Source organism: Sorghum bicolor, chromosome 4 (assembly GCF_000003195.3).
Source record: "Sorghum bicolor cultivar BTx623 chromosome 4, Sorghum_bicolor_NCBIv3, whole genome shotgun sequence".
Taxonomy (NCBI): domain Eukaryota; kingdom Viridiplantae; phylum Streptophyta; class Magnoliopsida; order Poales; family Poaceae; genus Sorghum; species Sorghum bicolor.
The window spans coordinates 42492774-42514565 of NC_012873.2; the positions used below are offsets into that span (position 1 = coordinate 42492774).

At 42.7% G+C, this 21792-nt stretch overlaps 1 protein-coding gene across 1 annotated transcript; it reads right to left on the bottom strand.

Annotated features, from left to right (window-relative positions):
- Positions 7736-12438, bottom strand: LOC8084502 (high mobility group B protein 15). The gene is made up of 7 exons (XM_002453756.2): positions 12278-12438; positions 11769-12030; positions 10222-10300; positions 9411-9573; positions 9242-9328; positions 8563-8945; positions 7736-8460 (listed from the first exon to the last, which is right to left on the bottom strand). The coding sequence occupies exons 2-7, from the start codon at positions 12023-12025 to the stop codon at positions 8062-8064; spliced, it is 1368 nt and encodes a 455-aa protein (XP_002453801.1). The 5' UTR covers positions 12026-12030; positions 12278-12438; the 3' UTR covers positions 7736-8061.

Here is a 21792-nt window from a genome sequence, read left to right on the forward strand (position 1 = left end):
GCATCGTGGGATCGCAGGTCTGGCGGACCGACGGGAAAAAAATGTCACACCAAAAAATAGTCTTATTTTTGTTCTTTTTAGTTGTAGGAGACAAAAACGGCCTTACCAAACTAGAACACCTAGTAGTTACCAAATGGCTCCCAGGCAAGAAAGAAAGATATTCCTCAAGCCCCAGCCAAACTCCAATACATCTCCTCAAAGTTAGATTCATGGTGACCATCAAATGCAATTTAAACATCAGAATGTTTCAGTCCTGGAAAGATTGGTCAACCTTTTTGTGTGCGTGTGTTTACCTTGTTAATATACACCATCCTAAAGACATACTATGGCAATGTTTCGATATATTTTTCAATTTAATTTCTAACCTGTTAACTTTTTGATGAGTTTCAAAACCAATTCATGTATAAGTCCTCCCCCCCCCGTGTGCAGCAACTTCTTTAGGGCACGTTTTGCTTCCTCCGGAATTACTCCGGGAAGATTTTTCCGGCTGGAGTCATTAGTTAATTTATATAAGTTTTCACTAGCCGGAATAATTACTGGTGTCATGCTGCTTCGTTTCATCAGGAATAGGACCTAGGAAAAGTCCTAGCCGGAATGATTTAATAATTTGTACTAATCTTGAGGAACTGGAATTGTTTCTGGTGCACTCCGAGAAAACCGAACAGACCAAATATGCCCTTAATTGTCTTAATTCTCTCCTTTTGTGCGGTGATAGTCCTCAGCGCCGTCTCGGCGACTTGAGGTGGGTCCTTCTGGCGATTAGGGTTTATCCCCGATCTCGCTCGTCCTCCTTGATCGTCTCCTGATCGGATCTTCTTGCACCTGGTGTCCACGTTCTCTCTCCCTTCCCCGGGGCGGGCTACATTGCTCGTCATCGGGGTTCCCTGGTTTCTCTTCCACCCTGTGTCCACAAACCCAACTAGTTTTTGTGCCCTAATTTCCATTAGGTAGATCAGATCATCGGCGGTCAGGGCGTCCTGCGGGGCTGTTGATCATGGATCCAAAGGAGGTTGAAGTGGAGGGTATGTTGAAGAAATTAAGCCTTTCTGAGCACGAGAAAAAGAAGATCAGGTTAGGCGGTGGCTTGGCGGCGGGGTGTAGCAAAACGGGTCCACAGGCGGTGATAAAAATCCTCTCGGAGAAACCGGCGAAGGTGGATGCCCTTGAGGCGACCCTGGGCCGGATCTGGTGTCCACTGCGTGATGTTGAGTGCAAGGACCTCGGAGGCAATAGATTCCTGATCACGTTCTTTTAGGAATCGGGGAGGCAGAAAACTCTGGAGGAAGGGCCTTGGATGTTTGGCAAAGAGCTGGTGGTAGTGGCGGAGTTTGAAGGCAACAAAACAATCGATGAAGTTGATTTTTTCTTCATTCCAATCTGGATCCGGGTTCACAAAATGCCTTTAGGCCTGATGACAAGAGAAGCGGGAGAACTGATTGGCGAAATGGTGGGGAAGGTTTTAGATGTGGATGCTGATGAGAATGGTCGTGCGGTGGGTGAGTTCCTGCGCATCAAGGTTAGGCTCGACATTCGCAAACCGCTAATGCGGGGAGTGACATTGGATATTGGAGATGGTGATCATGAGAACAATAAGTGGTGCCCTCTGGTGTATGAGTTTTTGCCTGACTTTTGCTTCATTTGTGGCTTGATCGGTCATGTGGATCGGGCCTGCCCATACTATGCTCAGAATAGAAGCTCCCCTCAATTCAGTAGGGCTTTGAGATTTATCCCAGAGAGGAAAAGATTTGGGGAGGAATCAAAAGGTAAAAACTTTAATCAGCACTCGATGCTGCCTTGGAGGAGTGGCAAAAGTGGTGGCTCTGGGGGTTCGCTAAGTGGAGGAAGTAACGATAAACGAGGAAGCGATAGTAGTAGCTGGCGAAAGGTGGAGAAGTCAGGAGGGGATGACGGGAGTGGTAGGGGGAGGAAAAGGAAGTCACAAGCCCGATGAAACTTTTGAGTACCACGACCATTATAGATGAAAAAGCTAAAAAGGGTCTGACTTTCGAGGAGACAGTTGAGGCGTCTGTAAAGGAGATTACCGATAAGGCCCGTGGAGGAGTTGTGGCGGTGGATAAAGAGAAACCGATGATCAAGAAAGATGAAAAACAGACGCAATCGGCAGGAGACAAAAAACCTGGAGGGAGTCGGGGTTTTAAGCGTCGAGAAAGAGCACGGGGTGAGGGTATGGGTGGTAAAGAAGCATCGGAGGAGGCAGTGCCCACGGAGAAGAAGAGGCCTCGGGTGAGGAAGATATGGACGTTGATGAGCAGGTTAGGGCGGGAAAGACATGGAAGGCGGGTGAGGGGGGGTGTGCCAATGATATCATCTGTGGCGGGACCGGCGAACCGGTCCTGCGAGGATCAATGAAGCTCTTGTTTTGGAACTGCCGGGGGTTGGGAAACCCCCGAGCAGTTCGAGGGCTCCTGCGGTGTCAAGGCGCTGAGGGAGCGGATGTTCTTTTCTTGTCGGAAACAAAACTCGACGAGAGGGGGATGATGGTGTTTAAGAAGAAACTGAGTTTGGCGCACTCGGAGGTGGTGGACTGCGAAGGAAAGGGAGGAGGGCTAGCTGTGTTGTGGAGGAGTGGGGTTAATATGGTTCTGAAGAGCAAGTCGAAGAACCATATTGATATGGAGGTCCAGGAGACCGGCGGGGATAAGTGGAGATGCACGGGGGTTTATGGTGAACCAGAAATGAAGAATAAGACTTGGGAGCTCATGGAGGAGCTCAAGGAGCAGGATGGGGACCACTTACCGTGGTTGTGTGCAGGAGATTTCAACGAGATCCTGTACCACTATGAGAAGGAGGGGGGCATCCCTAGGACACAAGCCTGTCTGGATAGGTTTAAAGAGGTCCTGGAGACGTGTGAGCTGGACGACCTGGGATTCTCGGGTGATGTATTTACGTGGAGGAATAAACATAATAAAGGCTCCACATACATTCGGGAACGACTGGATCGCGCAGTTGCAAACATGAGCTGGCGAATGAAATTTCCATTGGTCAATGTGAAGAATGGTGATACATACCATTCTGATCATCGTCCAGTAGTGGTGGATACGGAAATGATACACAAATGCAGAGGGGGTGGGGGAGGTTTCAAGTTTGAGGCGAGCTGGGTGAAAGAAGCTGGGTGTAGGGAGGTGATCGAAGGTGCATGGGGACAGAGGGGAGATGCAGGAGGTGACTTGGGGGAGAGATTGCGTGGAGTGGCTTCCAGTCTGAAGGATTGGAGTGAAAATGTCCTTGGCGATTTAGAAAAGAGATTGAGGGGAGCAAAAAAAGAATTAGAGAAGTGGCGAAGGGCACCAATCAGTGATCTTTCAGTTCAACGTGAAGCCCTCTAGTGCTTTAAAGTAGACTGTCTTGAGGAGCAAATTGATTTATATTGGAAGCAAAGAGCACACGTGAACTGGCTGCAGTTCGGGGATCGAAATACGAAGTATTTCCACAATGCCTGTTCGGCGAGAAGGAGAAGAAATAGAATTGGTGATATGCGGAGGGAGGATGGAGTTTGGGTGGTCGAGGAGGAAGAGAAGAAGGAGCATATTTCTAACTATTTTTCGCAGCTTTTCAGGTCTAATACAAGCATGAATGAACAGCGCATGCAGCAACTGCTTGACGCGGTGAAGCTTGGTGTTATGGCTGAGATGAACGCTGGACTGGTGGCTGAGTTCACTAACGAAGAAATCAAAGCTGCTGTCGAGGCCATTGGGGATTTAAAAGCACCAGGGCCCGATGGGATGCCGGCACTTTTCTTCAAACAATACTGGGATGTTGTGGGAGAACAATTAACCAGAGAAGTTCAGCAGGTGTTGAGAGGTGGAAGGATGCATGAAGGGTGGAATGACACTATCATATCTCTGATCCCCAAGGTGGACAAGCCACAAAAAGTTACGGAGTTGAGGCCGATTAGCCTATGCAATGTTGTCTACAAAGTGATATCCAAGGTACTCGCTAACAGACTAAGAGCTGTTTTGCCAGAGCTGATTACCCCAAATCAAAGCGCCTTTGTACTAGGGCGGCTAATCTCGGACAACATTCTTATAGCCTATGAAGTTACACACTATTTGTTGAACAAGAGGGAAGGAAAAACAGGTTTTGCTGCAATCAAACTGGATATGAGTAAAGCCTATGATAGAGTCGAGTGGATCTTCCTGGAAAAGATGATGAGGCAAATGGGGTTTGCGGAGCAGTGGATTGCCCTGATTATGGAATGTGTGTCGACAGTCAAGTATAGGGTGAAGGTAAATGGTGATCTGACTGATAGTTTTGTGCCTGGGAGAGGTCTGAGGCAAGGGGACCCGTTGTCACCATATTTGTTCCTGTTATGTGCTGAAGCCTTCTCGGCCTTATTGAGAAAAGGAGAAGAGGATGGTCTTCTCGCTGGTGTGAGGATCTGTCACAATGCGCCCAGCATATCACACCTGTTGTTCGCCGACGACTCGCTCATTATGATTCGTGCGAATGAAGGGGATTGCGCGCATCTGCAGGAGGTTCTCCAGCTATACGAAGACTGTTCTGGCCAAATGATCAATAAGGCCAAGTCGGCTATTCTATTCAGCAAGAACACAAGCCCAGCAAACAAGAGGAAAGTGTGTGACCTGTTACAAGTCACAAAGGAGACTATGAGCGAGAAGTATCTGGGACTCCCAGTGCATGTAGGTAGATCAAAGGTCAATACCTTTGCCTACTTGAAGGATAGGGTATGGAAGCGTATGCAAGGATGGAATGAGAGGTTCCTATCCTGGGCCAGAAAGGAGATTTTGATCAAGGCGGTAGCTCAAGCCATCCCAACCTTTGCCATGGGGTGTTTTGATCTTACGAAATCACTATGCGACCAAATAGGGGCAATGATCTGCAGATTTTGGTGGAATCAGCACGAGGGGCAACATAAAATCCATTGGCTGGGTAAGGAACAACTACTGAAACCAAAGGAAGAGGGGGGGCTCGGGTTTAGAGACATCCATTCCTTCAACATGGCTATGTTGGCCAAACAGGGATGGCGTCTCCTTAAGGAGCCAGAATCATTATGCGCTAGGGTGTTGAAGGCCAAATATCACCCCAATGGATCGGTACTGGATGCCCAACCTCGGAGGGGTATGTCGTATTCATGGCGAAGTATCCTACTTGGTCTGGAAGTGGTAAAGAAAGGCATGATTTGGCGTGTTGGAGATGGGGCAGGTATTCATATCTGGTCTGATCCATGGCTTCCAAGAGATGAGTCAAGAAAACCCCTCACCCCGAGAGGACATAGTTTGGTGGAGTCTGTGGATGAGCTGATCGACCCACATACTGGCACTTGGGATGAGCAACTAGTATCTGATCTCTTCTGGGAAGAGGATGCTGCTGTGATTTTGGCGCTCCCCATTCATCAGGGTCGGGAAAACTTCATCAGCTGGCACTTTGAGAAGCTGGGCATCTTCAGTGTCAAGAGTGCATACAGGGTCGCAAGGAAAATGGTCATAAATTCCAACACAGCGAATGGGCAACAGGGGAGTACAAGCAGGGGCGTGGATAGTGTTTGGAAGTCAATATGGCGACTGAAATGCCCAAACAAACTTAAACACTTCCTCTGGCGCTTTGGGCATAACAGCCACCCACTGCGAATCAACCTGGTGAGAAGAGGCATGACAATACCAACCCGTTGTCCGGTATGTAACCAATCGGAGGAAGATGGTGGCCATCTGTTCTTCAAATGCAAGGCGGCAAAACAACTATGGCGGGCGATCGGTTTGGAGTCTGACAGGAAGACCTTGGCAAAAAAACAGATGGCTCTTGATACGGTGGAATTTATCCTGTCATCCACTGAACAAAAGAAGCTCCTAATGGTCACAACACTTTGGTATCTATGGTCGGAGAGGAATCTGATCAGGGAAGAAGGTAAGAAACGAGGACTTGAATGTCTGGTTCGAAGTGTGGAGATATATACAAAGGAGATAAAGGAAGCTGCTACTGTGATCAAGGTGAACGCAACCCCCTGCGCGCGAAGAGCTGAAAAATGGGTGAGACCACCGAGAGGCAGTCTCAAAATAAACTGCGATGGATCATTTCATCAAAGTTCCAAAGCAGGCAGCTAGGGCGCTCTTATCCGGGATTGGGATGGCGATGTGGTGCTTGCTGGGAGAGGGAAGGTGAATCACCTGCTCAACCCCCTCCAAGCTGAGATCATTGCCTGTCTCCGTAGAATACAAATGGCGATCACAGTGGGAGCTGGTTATATCATTCTGGAAACTGATGCCCAGGAGGTTGTGAAGGCGATCAGGTCAAGCTGTTATGATGATTCGACTTTGGGACACTTATTCCATGAAGCCAAAGCTTTGTTAGCTCTGAATTTTATTCAGTTTGAGTGTGTGTTTGTTGCTAGAGAATGTAATAGGGCTGCCCACGAGTTGGCTGTTCGGGGCTCTCTGTGTAATGAGGGGGAAGAGGTGGTCTCCATCCATCTTCCTCAATCCATGGATGTAATAGTTGCTAAAGATTTGTTAGCCAGTTATCAATGAGAAATCATCCAGCTTCAAAAAAATTCTCTCCTTTTGTCCCGCCGCCCTACAACGGGACTAGACCTTGTTTTCTCCTTATTAGTTTCTTTGCATGGCTTCTCTCTCTCTTCTTCCTTTGCCTTTGCATTGCATGGCTTTTCTCTCTTCTTCATTTTCTTGAGCCTGTAATCTCGCTGAAAAGCCATGAATGAAAGTACTATTTACTGATTTATTATGAGATAAAAACACTGCTGAATGACTGACACAATTCAACAATTCAACAGATAAGCTCAAACGAACAGGCTGATGAAGTAGCAACTAGTCATGAGGGATTAGGGTTTTTATACTCTTCATTCCAAATTATAAGATATTTTAGTTTTTTTATGTACATAGGTTTTCTATGTACTTAGATATACGCTATATATAGATACATAGGCCTTGTTTAGATGTGAAAATTTTTTAGATTTTGCTACTGTAGCACTTTCGTTTGTTTGTGGCAAATATTTTTTCTGGAATACGCAGGAGAGCTGCGTATCATTGCATTAAGATAGGAGAGAAAAAAAAGAGACATAAATGCCGAAGTACAAAACAGGTTCAACACCACCCCAAACTCACACCAACACACGCAAAGGAACACTAAAACACAAAAACCATCCTAAAAAACAACCACTCCAGACAAAGAAAGACGACCAAAAAACACTACAAAAAGCCTCTAACCACCATTGCGAACAGCAACCAGACTTCTAAGTCTTCTGTCCATCATAGACTAACTAGGGTCAAAAGATTCGTCTCGCGATTCGCAAGCAAACTGTGTAATTAGTTTTTGTTTTCGTCTATATTTAATGCTTCATGCATGTGCCACAAGATTCGATGTAACGGAAAATCTTAAAATTTTTTTAGTTTTTGGACGAACTAAACAAGGCCATAATAAAAACCTTATATATAGGAAATCCAAAACGTCTTATCAATTTAGAGACGGGTAGTACTTTGGTGTGTGATTTGAAACTAAGCGGTACTGATACATACATTTTTTTAAGTACAAGGAGCACCAAAACAAATCGTGATACGGCAGTAATCAAGTTTTTTGAACTCAATCGTATCATGCTACATCCAGAGTTGCTTGTTCAAAATTCCACCGATGATGAACCAGACAACAAATATTTTCGATTGGACTACTATCGATTTCCTGTACATTTTATCAGGAACATACCTGAAGCAGCATGTATAGCTGCAAATAGAAATGCAGATTTAGATTTTCGCTGGCATTACACATACTCAACATATAGATCAATGTACTTTAATGACAAATATTGAACTAAAGAATATACTTTCTATGCAAGTCAATCAAGTATCCATCGTCCACATCCCTGCAAGTCAATCTCATACCCAGTATCCCCCTCTTAAGTTCGAAAGAAATTTAGCAATACAAATTCAGAACTGTCAAAATGAAGGGTATTCCAACTGCTAATAGAGCTCTGATTGACATTAGCACATAGCCTATGTTCCTACGACAGCAGGTATGTGTAGCTTGGCACCACTTGGAAATTCCTCTCTTTCAGATACCATTCAAAGCGGAAAGTCATGAATCAGGTGGCACATTATCTTTCTCATCTGCCTTGGGGTTTTCTCTCCGCCGCAACTCAAAGTGGTCCCCATCGGCAGAGGGATCAGGGTGTCCAGGAGAACCAGTTGTTTCCACGCTCACCTCAGGGGACGTTTCAGTGTTGAGCTCGTCTTCTACAGGTTTTTCTCCTGAATGGTCACTTTCATCACTACTGCTGTACCCTTGATTTGACAGCAGCATATCACCTTCGCTCACCTTGGAGTCTACTTCATCAATCGTCACTTCTGTCACAGGGAGTCTCTGCTCGATAGGCACAGCATTGCTGATAGGTTGGCCTGTCCTCAGTTCTTCTTTGTAAGCAGCCAACTGGGTCCGGTATCGCTCCTTATCCTGTACACCTCTTTCTTGATATACCTGAAATGAAATACCAAGAAGTCATACACAACACATGAATATAGTGTGGAAAGTAAATGCAGGTTCAGAATAGTGACTCTTTAAGATTTTGTCTCCACTTACAGCTTTATCTTCAGGACTTAGATTGTTCCATCGTTCACCAATCATTTTACTGATCATCCTGTCTTGTCCAGGATATTGTGGCTTAAGCATTCTATGTTGATCCTGGAAGAAGAAATTATAGCCACTCCTGTTTGGTTTAGGGTGCCTCGGGTCTGTTGTACTTAGCTTCTTCCTACGTCGTCTTCGGCGACGTCCCCCCTTCAAATCAGTGCTGTTACTTGCAACAGGTGGCTCCAGAGTTGGTAGAGCAGATTCTTCAGTGCAATTATAGAGGATTGCTTTGGTGGATTTTGATCCCATAATAACAGTTACTATGTAGCCATGTTCAAACTTGCCATCAACTATCACATCTACGTCAACATTATCTGAAGACGAGGCTGGATCTGAAACAGTTGAACAAGGAGTGAATAATATAATTTTTAACTAGCTCGATGCCTGTCCATTGCAACAGGATTTCCAAAAAGTATTCCAGGATTATAGTCATAAAATGTTTTCCATAAATCATTTTCTTTTTTTTTAACATATAGAACAGCATAATTAATTTAGAAAATTGTTAAGGCTGCAGAACCATCTACAGGTCAAGTTAGCTATCAAACTCACAAAGTTACAAGCTATGCTTCAATAAAGATTGAAGAGGCATTAAATGGTCAATATCTTGATAATCAACATATAAGCTAACCTGAAGGAGATGCACTGATACCCCTTTTTCTTTTGTGATAAGCTTGGGCTTCGGTTTTAACTTCAATGGAGGAATTCGTTCTGGAATCTGCAGAGAGAACAGGGTATGTGTTAAGGGAGATTGCATCATCTAACTAAAAAGATCATAAAATTCTGTAGATCACACAGACCTATTTCTTGTTGATGCCAGCCTTGCACTCTAAAGAAGTATAGCTGCTCAAAATGATATAAGAGTGACATATAGTATTTCTTCAACATAAAAGAAGCATTTGTCGCAGTGGCAGGGAAAATAAATGATGCAGTCACTTCCCTCCATCTATTCTCTGCCTTCACCTGTGGGAAACAAGATTCAGTTATTTATCCACCAGTCTGAGTTGGAATGTTTGCAAATCAAGTGAACTGACAATGAGATAATGATAGTACCACAGTATTTTGAATAAACATGCCTTCAATTTAGCTTTTACTTGACAAAGATCATGCTTGCCTTCTCATTAACAACAAAACAAATAGCTTGCAAAAAAAATGATGTAAAAGCATCACTTAATATCTGTGCCAGTCTAGTGCAACAAATCAGCCACATGGGTGATATGGACTGATATTAAAAGCAGGGTTTAAGTAAACCAAAAGATAATGTGAGGGGTTTAATGGACAATGCAATATTTTTGGGGAAAAGTAAGGTGGACATTTCATAATTTATCATATGTTCTTGTGTTTCAAGGAAGGATCCATTTCACTCTAGCTACCAATACAAATGTAGGCTAGGACATATCTGTACTTTCTAACAAAGATTAAATTAATTTAAGGAAGCAAAGTACTGTAAGATTTGTAAAAACTAAGGATATTATGGACTTACTGAGTCACTGACCATGTGTAGCCTTTACAGCATTATATAGTAAAAGTGGTAAAAAGAATTAGGGATGCCCCGTGATGTGACCAGATATTAAGGAAAGTTGAATCTACAGTATTATATTCATTTCCTACCTTGTCAATACCACCCCGTGATGTGACCTCCTTATATAGCTGATGAAGATCCAAATCTTTTCCTCCAATAATCGGCACCCTTACCCCAAAAAAGGGTTAAAAATGAACCAGATGGAGCATGGCAATTAATAAAACTAAATAAAATAATGAAAGCAACTCAGAAGAGATTGCCAAAGCAACATGTCATTAGCTGGCATAGTATTAAGAGAGAAAGATTTAAGTAATTTTATCTAGCACGCCAGACATTTTTTAAAAAAAAACTCAGTTGAAGTACTTTCTGTGTCAAGTAAATTGTTTTTTCAAGGGATAAGCTTGAATATTAGCTCAAATTGATCTAAATGTCAACTTTAAGTGAACAGGAACAGAAAACGTTCAGTGATCTAAGCCAACCACATAGAAAGGAAAGTCTGTCCTCGATATTTTGAGAAAGGAGAATAGCACATAATACTATTCTATCAGTTTAATTAGATAATCCAATTGACGTTAGGAATTTGGGACACAACAGTTGAATTTCCATACATAGTTGTATGAAACAGCAGACAAAAACAAAGAATATGCTACAAGCAAACGACCTTCCTTTGCTCCAGGTCTATCTAATTCGGATGGCCATACATTTGGATGAAAACAACACTAAAGCTTGAAGCCAAATACACCTTACATGGTATTGCAATTTGCAACATGTAATAACCTCTCAAAGCAAGCCAGCAAGCAGAACAAATCAGAGAACTAATCAATTCTTTTGGTGACAAAAGACATCCTGGTTGTTCAATACATCAGATATCATTTTTAATTACAAAAGGGTGACTCTAGTTAACAAACACTAGAATCTCAGAGAAATGAGAAATATATGTCGCTACTGTTATTACCAGAAAAATAAAAAATGCTCACACATGATTGAAATACGATATTTCAATACAGACACCAAAGAAAAATAAGTGTGTTTCACATACATAACCCGCTGGTAAATGGATTCCTATGCCACTACCGACTAACATAATGTCCTGACAAAGTCCCCAGAAAACAAGAATCATATTTCATCCTCGACAAAAACAAGAATCCCAGATGCAAACAGGATAATTGGAGCAAACCATCTCATACCCAGAAAACAAAAATCGAAAATAGCATCAAGCTACCAATGTAGGCCATCCGACATATGGATGGCCGCAATCCCCAACCCGTGTTGGAGGATTTGGTCCACACATAAATAAATGTTATAAAGAGAACACAAACACGGGTTGATTAGTCAAAATCGATGGCATGCGGCTTCCCAGATCGCAGGCATTTGCATCACACATTACTAGTAGGATAGGATCGGCACCGCCCCCTCAAACTTCTCTTTCCCACCACGCATTTATATCAAGTTGCGATTTTCGCGCATCGAATTCAAGAAATTACAGATAATAAAAGCAACAAGGACAGTAACAACTGTAACGGCACCAACGCATCAGACGCACAAGAAAACGCGACAAGGGAATTAAAAAATGCAGCAACCAGATCGGCACCGGCGGCGATGTCATGCGAGGATTGGAAGTCGGAAAAATGCTTACTTGAGCCTGGTGCCCATCTGCGCGTGCAGCCCCTCGAGCGCCGCCCTGAAGCGCGCGGCGTCTGCCACCACGTCCGCGTGCTCCGCCACCCGCGCCGGGTAGGCCACGAACCTCCCCCTGGCGCCGGCCGCTGAGGCCGTCATGGTCGGCGCCACCTCCGCCTTCTCTTTTCCCTTCGCGACCACAGCCGCATCCGCGTCCGCGACGGCCTTCTTCTCCGCTTCCGCTGCCGCCGCCGCCGGTGCCGGCTCGCTCATCTGCCCTGCACAAACACGACGGAACAGTCGTCATCGTCGCCTGCGCCCCGGCGGCAGAGACGCGTGGAGGCGAGACGAGGTGGTGGTGGTGGTGGCCACCCACCTCCTCTCTCTCTCTCTCTCACTCACTCATCAAAGATATATATTTTTTTTTTTTCTGAATGAATCTGTAAAAGGAAGAAGGAAAGGTGCCATGCTATGCGATGACACACCATGTAGGAGGAGAGAGTATGATCCATGCGCTTTGCTTACCTTAACCTCGTCTTCTCCGTCTAAACAAAACAACTATGCACCCGCGGCGAATATTTTGGTGCTCCCACTTTGGCTTCCTTTAGGTTTTAGGCAAAAGGAGGGATTACTGTGAGGTTAACGATCTCTTAAAAAAATATACTCCTTCCTATATACTATACTTGGGAACAGATAGGCAGAGAGAGATAACGTTATAACCTAAGGTTGTTCTGGGGTGGAGGTAGAGAGCCATATGTGTTACCGTCAAATAAAGGAGAGATAAGATGGATGGATGCAAACTGCAAACTTATATATAAGACATCTGCCAATAATAATAATAGACATCCATGGATATAGGAAACACATAAAAGAATCCATTTATAAAAACCAGAAAATAAATAGACAATAGAGACTATGACCTATCTAGACATAGATGGTTGGAACAATGCATTACAACAATAATAACATCTTACTCAAAAGGATACATCGTATACCATGTGTTTAGTAATATGCGAAATGGTTCTTTTAGCCGATTAACAAGTACTATCATATCTGACTTCCATGCAACATCTCTAATATGATTCCTGATTTATGTAGTAACTGTACTTTTGATTCTGTTCTATCAATCCATAAACTTTTTTTGACAATTAAAACTATATACAGACGGCGGTGAAATATATGGCACAAGAACAATAAACATTTAATTTTGAGTTCGTCTATGTGTCACTCCCATGTTTCGCCCTCAACCCCCAACTGATTTTTTTCCTAGGCACTGTTCTTCTTCCTCCTCTAGTCGTCCATCGCTGTTCCTGCTCGTCCTCGCCCCCGCTGCAGATCACCGCCCCTCCACAGGCGCTAGGTTTCGCTATAGCGGCCTCCCTCTTCCCCTCCGCCACCACTGCTATCTTTTCTAGCTCCAGCTAGCTCGCCTGCCACCATCCAACTTCGGTGATTCTCTTTTGCCCCAACCTGGCTCGGCTGCGCTGCTACTACCTCCAAGGCCCCTAAACCGCCCGACCACCATCCCCACCACTTGCCCTCCCTGCTTCCCCCGCTCTACCCTTCCATACTCGTGGGAGTTGGAGAAGAAAGAGAGGAGAGGCTTGTCGGAACCCCAGCTACCGCTGCCACTGTCATCTTCGTCTCTAGTGAAGGAGAAGGAGGAGTTGGGTGCCTACCTTGTTGGCGCCGGCGCCACCGGAACCCGCCGCCACTGTCGGAAGGGAGAGGAAGGAGCCGCGACCTCAGATGAGTGTGGGATCGGACGGTCTCCACGACGGTGCTGTGCGGATCCGACGGCACAAAATTTGCGCGTTCGTCCCTGCTAAAACACCCGAATGGTGTTTAGCATGTCTCTTAATTTTATATTGTAAGAAACAAATAACATCTATCACACAAGTTGCACGAATAGCATTGAAATACCATATATCTAATGACTAATTAATTAAAGCCTTCGACTAACATTATCATTTTTCCACTTTTGCTTTATATCATCGGTTAGTTATGCTAGTGACAAGAATGGACACTGTTAGATATAAAAGTACAAAATAGAGGTAGGATCTGATCTTAGAGCATCTCTAAGAGACTAGATAAAATTATATTTTAAACATAAAAGATTTAGCTATTATGTAAAATAAAAAACTCACTCAAAACATATAGTTCGACAACAGCCTTTGTATATGATAGCTAGTGACGACGACATGTTATATATGACAAGCGAAATTTTAAGAATAGCATACTTGCTATTTTAGCAAACCAAATAGCATACTTGTTAGACTTTTATATAGCTATTTTGTACAGAAAATTAAGCCGTGGCTCTCCTAGGCTTTTATCGCTGACATCACTGTCAATAGAGCCGTGTAGAATCACTTATGGACTGCAGGCTCTACAGCGCGATGCAAATTTTTACCCCGTTCCAAAGTTTACCCGCCCAAGTCGCTGTCAGATAAACTTCTTCAAAAATCCAGGCTCCAGGTATGCAAAGAAAATCAATAATGCTAACGGTTTAATTAGTTCGTACCGCTTTCTCTACTTCCTCTTATACAGGGGCGACGCTACGTTGTCTTTCCCTGGTGCCGGTGCAACACGGTGAAGATATTTTTTCAACTACTGTACTGAGATTTTACCTTATAATCCTTCATGTTCTATGATATGTTATAGAGCAATGCACCAGGGATCTGTGCTAACTTCGCCCCTGCTCTTATATATAACCAGCACGTGTATATATATAAAAGAAATAAAATAAGATCAACCAAGAGGACTAATTATTTTTTATTAAGAAAAAATAAGCACAATTTAAGTTACGATCCACCACATCCCCTTCCCCTCTAGCATCTCGCTACAAGCCACTACACCATGACACACAATTGCCTACAGTCATGTGTTGGCAAAGGGGTTGTTTCAACTACACATTTTCTGTTGGCAATTGTTGAATCTTTTAATGTCATATAATTTGTCAGCAATGATGTTGTTTGGCTACAAATCAACTGTCGGCTTTGGTTTGGAGACACTAAAACTGTCGGCAAACATTTGTATACACAATAAGTGTAGGCGTAGCCGAGCAAAGCCAACAACTCAAGTGTCGGCAAAAGTGTGTACGGTACTAGTACACAAATGATTTTCAAATGACCTTGTATAAAAAAACCATCAATATAAAAGTTGTAGATCTTGAAAAGTTACATAACTTTGTAGTTGATAACTTTTTCATTTGAATTTGTTTAGGGCCTCAAACAATCAATATATGCTTAGTTTTGGATAATATATGGGGAACTGAACTCTAATATAGACACAATTGAGTGATGGGTGTAGTGGTAGAGGAGGCTACGCGCGAGGTGGAGGTCATAGGTTCAAATCCTACGGGCAGGCATGATTCTCTATGATTAAAATCTTTTTTCCTAATTTTTACAACCCGGTTTGTTCTGTGTACTAGTGGTCCACCAAAAGATGTATGATTATACACCCCCTCCCTCCTCTCGCCAGTAGCACGCGGAGAAACACCCTCGCTGCTCACGCGTGACCCCGAGTGCGCCCACCGCCGCTGTCTTGTGTGACACCAAGCCTCGCCGCCAGCCATGCCAAGCCTCGCCATCGCTGCCTCCCACGTCGAGCCTCGCTGCCGCAGCCTACAACGCCAGCACCCGCCACCGCCCTCCCACATAGCGCCACCGCTTGTCACCATTCGCCGGAACCCTAACCACGCTAGCCACTCCGGCCGCCCTTATTCCATCCCCTACCACCACCTGCTATCTTTGTTGCTCGCAGATCTGCCACCCCAACCCCCAACAGCACCACGAACCTAGCCACATCCACCGAGATCTGTCACCAACACCTCAACTGCCAACGGACGACACCTGCTTTGCCAGCCCCCAAGATTCGCCATCACACACGCATCTGGTGGCACCCATGTTCGATTCCTAGCAAGGCAAAAGTCTACTGCCGTCCTCGGTGCCATCCCTGACCTATCTCTTCTCCCATTGACTATTCTATGAAAATAGTAGCAGGCAAGCAGCTTACTTCGATTCCTGTTTCTTTTGGTTGTAGAAAGGATAAGAAGAAGGTGACAAAGGACAAAAAGCTTCAAGGTTTAGGTTATTTCTCTTGCCAATATTACATTCAGTCCAGATGACCCATGTGTCCCCTTCCCCTCTTTAGAGAAGGAATGTATTCATCTAAATTGGATATGGTGTTTGTTGCATTAATTTGATTTTCTACAGGAACCTGTGTGGAAGTACCAAAGGATTCCATACTTCACCTATAGATTCTATACACAAGACGCTATTTTGCATGTAAGTCTTTTTTAGCTTGATTTGCAACTTGAAACTATGAAGTCAGAGTTCATACATGTCTCCTTGCGGCCAAAGGATCAGTTCTAACTTGATTTTTTTCTTTCTTAGTTCCAAAGTATCCAATTAGGAAGCACTGAAGGATTGGGTTCATTCTTCTGGTCTTCATCAGCTCTTGTGCTTGATTGGTATGCTAATGAACTTTTTCTCTGCATTTGGCATAGAATTGCAGGTTGTGTGTGATCTGTGATGTGATGATTTTGGTTTCTTAAAACTGGACTAAATTTCCCCTATAGTTCCTGTTGATGGCTTATAGTGAGATGTTTTTTTAGCAAAATGTGTGGTGAAATTGATTTGATTTGGATAATTGTTTAGCAAGATATTTATTTTTTTATTGAACAACCAAATTTGAACTGAATGATATTTTATATTGGAAGTAATATTTCACTATTTTTGATACTGCATTTTGTAAAAGTTGCGTGATGGATAAAACATGGATGGATCTGCCTAGGTACATTATAAACCTATGACCATATATATACTAGAATCTGCATGCACAGGGTGTTTGGTCTGATATGTTGATAATCATGTGTAGGCAAACACTTGTGTATAGAGAAGGAGTTGATATGTTTTTAGAGTTTGCCTTTAGTAATTCTGCTAAAGGAAATCAGATTTTATGTCCCTGCAAGGCATGCAAGAACTCTTGTTGGAGGATCCATAGTATTGTACTTGAGCACTTGATATGTGATGGATTTATGGAAGGATATATAACATGGGTGAATCATGGTGAACCTAGTTCTAGTTTTTCCATGAATAGCAGACAACATGAAAGGGTAGAAGTAGGGGACCCAAATGAAGAGGATGATATTTCTGGTTTACTTGAAGACATAGCAATGAGTTTAGATGTTGAGGGGGATTTAGAAGAAAACAACACTAAGCAGCACGATGAGGATGTGGAGGCTTTTTACAAAATGGTAGAAGATGCTGGCAAGGAACTATATCCAGGTTCCAAGTTCTCGAAGCTACGTTTCATTGTAAGGTTACTCCATATCAAGTTTGTTGGGCGATGGAATAACAAAAGCTTCGACATGCTACTAGAGTTATTTAAGGATGTATTACCTGAAGAGTCATCACTTCCTAAAAACTTTAATGCAGCTAAAAAATGGCAAAAGGTGTAGGACTTGGGTATGTCAAAATTCATGCATGTGAGAATGATTGCATGCTATTTTGGAAAGACCATGCGACCAAAAATGTTTGCCCAACATGTAAAACCTCAAGATGGAAATCAGAAAAGAGTAGTCCTAGTGGAAAACGTGTGTATAGGGTTCCTAGGGAAGTTCTACGTTACTTTCCTATAAGAAAAGGCTGCAATGGTACTTTATGTGCTCAAAACAGTAAGTGACACAAGGTGGCATGATGAAGGACGCACAAATGATGGTGTGCTGAGGCATCCTGCTGATGCTCCTTTCTGGAAAGATTTTGACTCTAAGCATCCAGTGTTTTCCTCAGAGAGTCGAAATCTTAGACTAGCTGTAGCTAGTGATGGCTTTAATCCTTTCTGCTAGAGACTAATCTACATCCTGGACCTCTATGCATGGTTGCATGTACTATGATCATCACTTGACCTATATATGTATGCCTCTATGTACCATGATCTTGGTGTCTTTTCTAACACCACATTCTGAGCTATCTCCTTCAGTTTCTCATCCTCTAACTGACCTTTCAATATCTCCTTCTCTAAGGTTGGAGTTACTCCTATTTCCATAACATTAACAACAATGCCTAGATTCGAATAAGCAAATTCAGCACACAACTCATCAGACTCTGGTGTCGCCCAAAGCTCATTAGCATATTTCTTCCTACTAAGTGCATCGGCCACGACGTTCACCTTTCCAGGATGGTAGTGCACTTCTAAATCATAATTCTTTATCAATTCCAACCATCGACGTTGTCTCAAGTTCAGATCTATCTCGGTGAAGATATATTTCAAGCTCTTATGATCGGTATATATGTCACTCTTATGCACAATCAAATAGTGCCTCCAGACTTTTAGTGCATGAACCACAACTGCTAACTCCAAATCACGAGTAGGATAATTCAGTTCATATTTTCTCAACTATCTAGATGCATAAGCTACAACTCTACCTTCTTGCATAAGAACACAACCCAATCCCAAACGAGAAGCATCACAATAAATGGAGAAACTCTTACTCAGATCTGGCAATACCAGCACAGGTGTAGTAGTCAACCTCTTCTTAAATTCCTCAAAGCTAGCTTGACACTGATCAAACCATACAAACTTAGCATTCTTCTATAATAGAGCAATCATAGGCTTTGCAAGTTTTGAGAATCCTTCAATGAATCTACGATAATAACCAGACAAACCAAGAAAACTACGGATTTCACTTACATCTGTAGGTGGCTTCCAATTCAGCACATCTTTCACCTTACTAGGATCCACTACAATTCCACCATTATAGACAACATGACCAAGAAAAGAAACTTCTTCTAGCCAAAACTCACACTTACTACGCTTAGCATACAGCTTATGCTCTCTAAGTTCCTGTAAGACCAATCTTAGATGTTCAACATGTTCTTCTTTTGGTTTAGAGAAAACCAGTATATCATCAATAAATACCACTACAAACTTATCCAGATACTCCACAAATACTTTATTCATCAGGTACATGAAGTAAGCTGGTGCATTGGTCAAACCAAAAGACATAACTGTATACTCATACAACCCATACCTTGTTGTGAAAGCTGTCTTTGGGATATCTGAATTATGGATCTTCAACTAATGATAACCAGAACGCAGATCAATCTTAGAGAACACACATGCACCTCTTAACTGATCAAATAAGTCATCAATCCTAGGCAAGGGATACTTATTCTTGATAGTAACCTCATTAAGTGACCGATAATCAACACACATTCTCTGACTACCAACTTTCTTATCAACAAAGATAACTGGAGCACCCCATGGTGAAGAACTAGGACGAATGAACCCTTTATCTTGTAATTCCTTTATTTGTTTCTTAAGTTCTTCTAATTCATTAACCCCCATTCTATATGGTCTTTTAGCTATAGGTGCAGTACCAGGTAGTAATTCAATAATAAATTCAATGTCTCAGTCAGGTGGCATACCTGGGCATTTATCTGGAAAACATCTAGGAATTCATTCACTACACGGTCCTAAGGATCAACATCATCATCTAGCTGATTCACTGTAGCTATGGGTGGAGCCTGTACTGCTACATCAACACTGATTCTCTCCCTCTGGTGCTGTCACAACTACAACTTTCTCTTTGCACTTAATTTCTGTAGTATATTTATTCATCCAATCCAAACCCAAAATCACATCTATGCCTGAATTCTCATAACCATAGGACTGACAGGGAAATCTAGCCCCCTTAAAGAAAGACTTGCTGAGGGGAAACAATAAGAAACTGGTATAGTCCCTCCCAGAGAGTTTACTAGCATAGGGGTTTTTATGGCAACTAGTGGAATGCTATGAACTCTAATAAATACTTGTAAAATAAATGTATGCGAAGCTCCAGAATCAAATAAAATTGTAGCGGGAATAGAGTTGATGCTGAACATACTATCATAATTTCTGGTCCCTCCTGAACTGTCTCTGCAGACACATGGTTCACCTTTGCCACACAAGAAGTAGAATTTTGATTGCAGTTCTGCTGGTTGAACTTCTCTAGGCAGTTATATGACAGATGTCCTTCCTTCCCACATCAAAAACACCTATTAGGAGTATTGGGTGCACTACTCTTCATAGGGGTGGCATTTGAACTTCCTAAACCAGGTGTCTGCTGACCATTCTACTGTTGATTAGGATTGCGCTGCTGAAATGGAGGGCGCTGATTCCCATTCTGTGGTTGGTTCTAGAATCGCTGAGGCTACTGGTTGCGGTTCCACTGACTAACTGGTCCCTAGAACCTCTGTTGAAAATCTTGCTAAGAATTGAAACGTTGGTGGTTATTACTACTAGAACCTTGTGCTAGCATCCTCCTCTTCTTATCCTGACCTTTGCGCATATTATCTAGCACAATAGCACGATTCACAAGAGCCTAAAAGGTAGGATAGGTATTTCCAGCCAACTGCAACCTGAGTTCATAGTAAAAGACCTTTCATGAACAGAAGCTGCTTATCAGCATCTTTCTTGACATCATTTGGGGCATAGCGGACCAACTGCTAAAATGTATCATGATACTCAGCCACAGTCATTGAGCCCATTCTGAGAGATCTAAATTCCTCCTGCTTGAGCTCTATCATTCCCTCATTGATATTTCATGCTCTAAAATCTCTGCAAAATTCTAGCCAAGTGATAGGAGGAGCATTGTTGGGACGAGTAGCTTGATATGACTCCCACCAAGTCTGAGCTGCTCCTTGAAGTTATTCAGAAGCATACAACACCTTTTCCACATCATTGCACTGTGTTATGTTCAGTTGTCTCTCCACAGCACGTAGCCAATCATCTGCCTCCATAGGGTCAGTAGAGTGAGTAAATACCGGAGGTCTTCCCTTCAAAATTATCCACGCTTATGTCTCACATTGGTGGTGGTGGTGCACGTTGATGCTGAAGGTGTTGCATAAAGGCATGCATCATCTCGTCCTGAGTCTGCATGAGCTCTTCCACAGAAATTGGAGCATTAGCACCCTGCCACAGCCTCTGCCTCTACCTCTACCTCTTCCCCTTGCTGCCATCTGCATTCCAAGGTATAGAAACATATCTCAGTAATATCCAACATGATAAATACAAGAGATAATTGAATCTGAATTTTTCTAGGCGATATCCAACATCAGCAGTTCAGAAAATCAGTCATATCTTGAGTTCCAGAACTCAAAAGGAGACGCTCTTTACACCGTTGGAAATATAAAGAAATTATGTACAACTTTCATTTAGGTCATATTAACAGATTCTGTTGTTAAATTAGCCAAAACTGAGCATAACCGAAACTGTTCCAGAATTCCAGACTGTACAGAAACCTCAACTTTGAACAGTTATATCTCACAGATCATAATAGATAATAATGTCATTCTTGTGGCATTGGAAAGATAATGAAGTCTAGTTGTTCCCAGAAAAATTTGATAAACTTTGCACGAACAGAATTTGAGATATATCAGAATTATTGCAGACTGCTTCAGAAATCAGCAAGGGACAGAAACAGAATTTTAACCAAACCCAACTATTTAGTTCATTAATCCATATGCCTTGGGCCTATAAACTAAATGAAATTGTGGAGAAAATCCACAAGATCATTACACTCATTACAAAGATCCAAATCAAGCATAAGCATAAGGACAAACCAAACCAAGCATTAAAGGTTCACACTTCAAGCATTGACTCAACTTGCGGCACTATCGTTCTCTTCCTATTAAGGGTAAGGATCCTAAAACTCCTATTTCAATGACGCCTGAAGGTGGTAAGTGAAAGTTCTAAAAGAATACCAAAACAAGGAGTGAGGGTGAGATCAAGTCTTTAAAATAAGCAACAAGATGAAGACAATTAGCAATGGAAAGGATATAGTGTAGAGGAAAGTATCAAGGTTTATAGAATAAGGATTTTAGAGCAAATTTTAAAATCTTAAGACGGACAATTTCTAACTAGGTTTGTGTCCGACAGTCAACAAAGCTTTGATACCAATTTGTCACACCCAAGATTCAAGAATGAAATAGAGTGCATAAAAGGCTTATGTGCGTCTCAGAAATAGTCGCACACATAAGTTGATAAATTTCAAACAG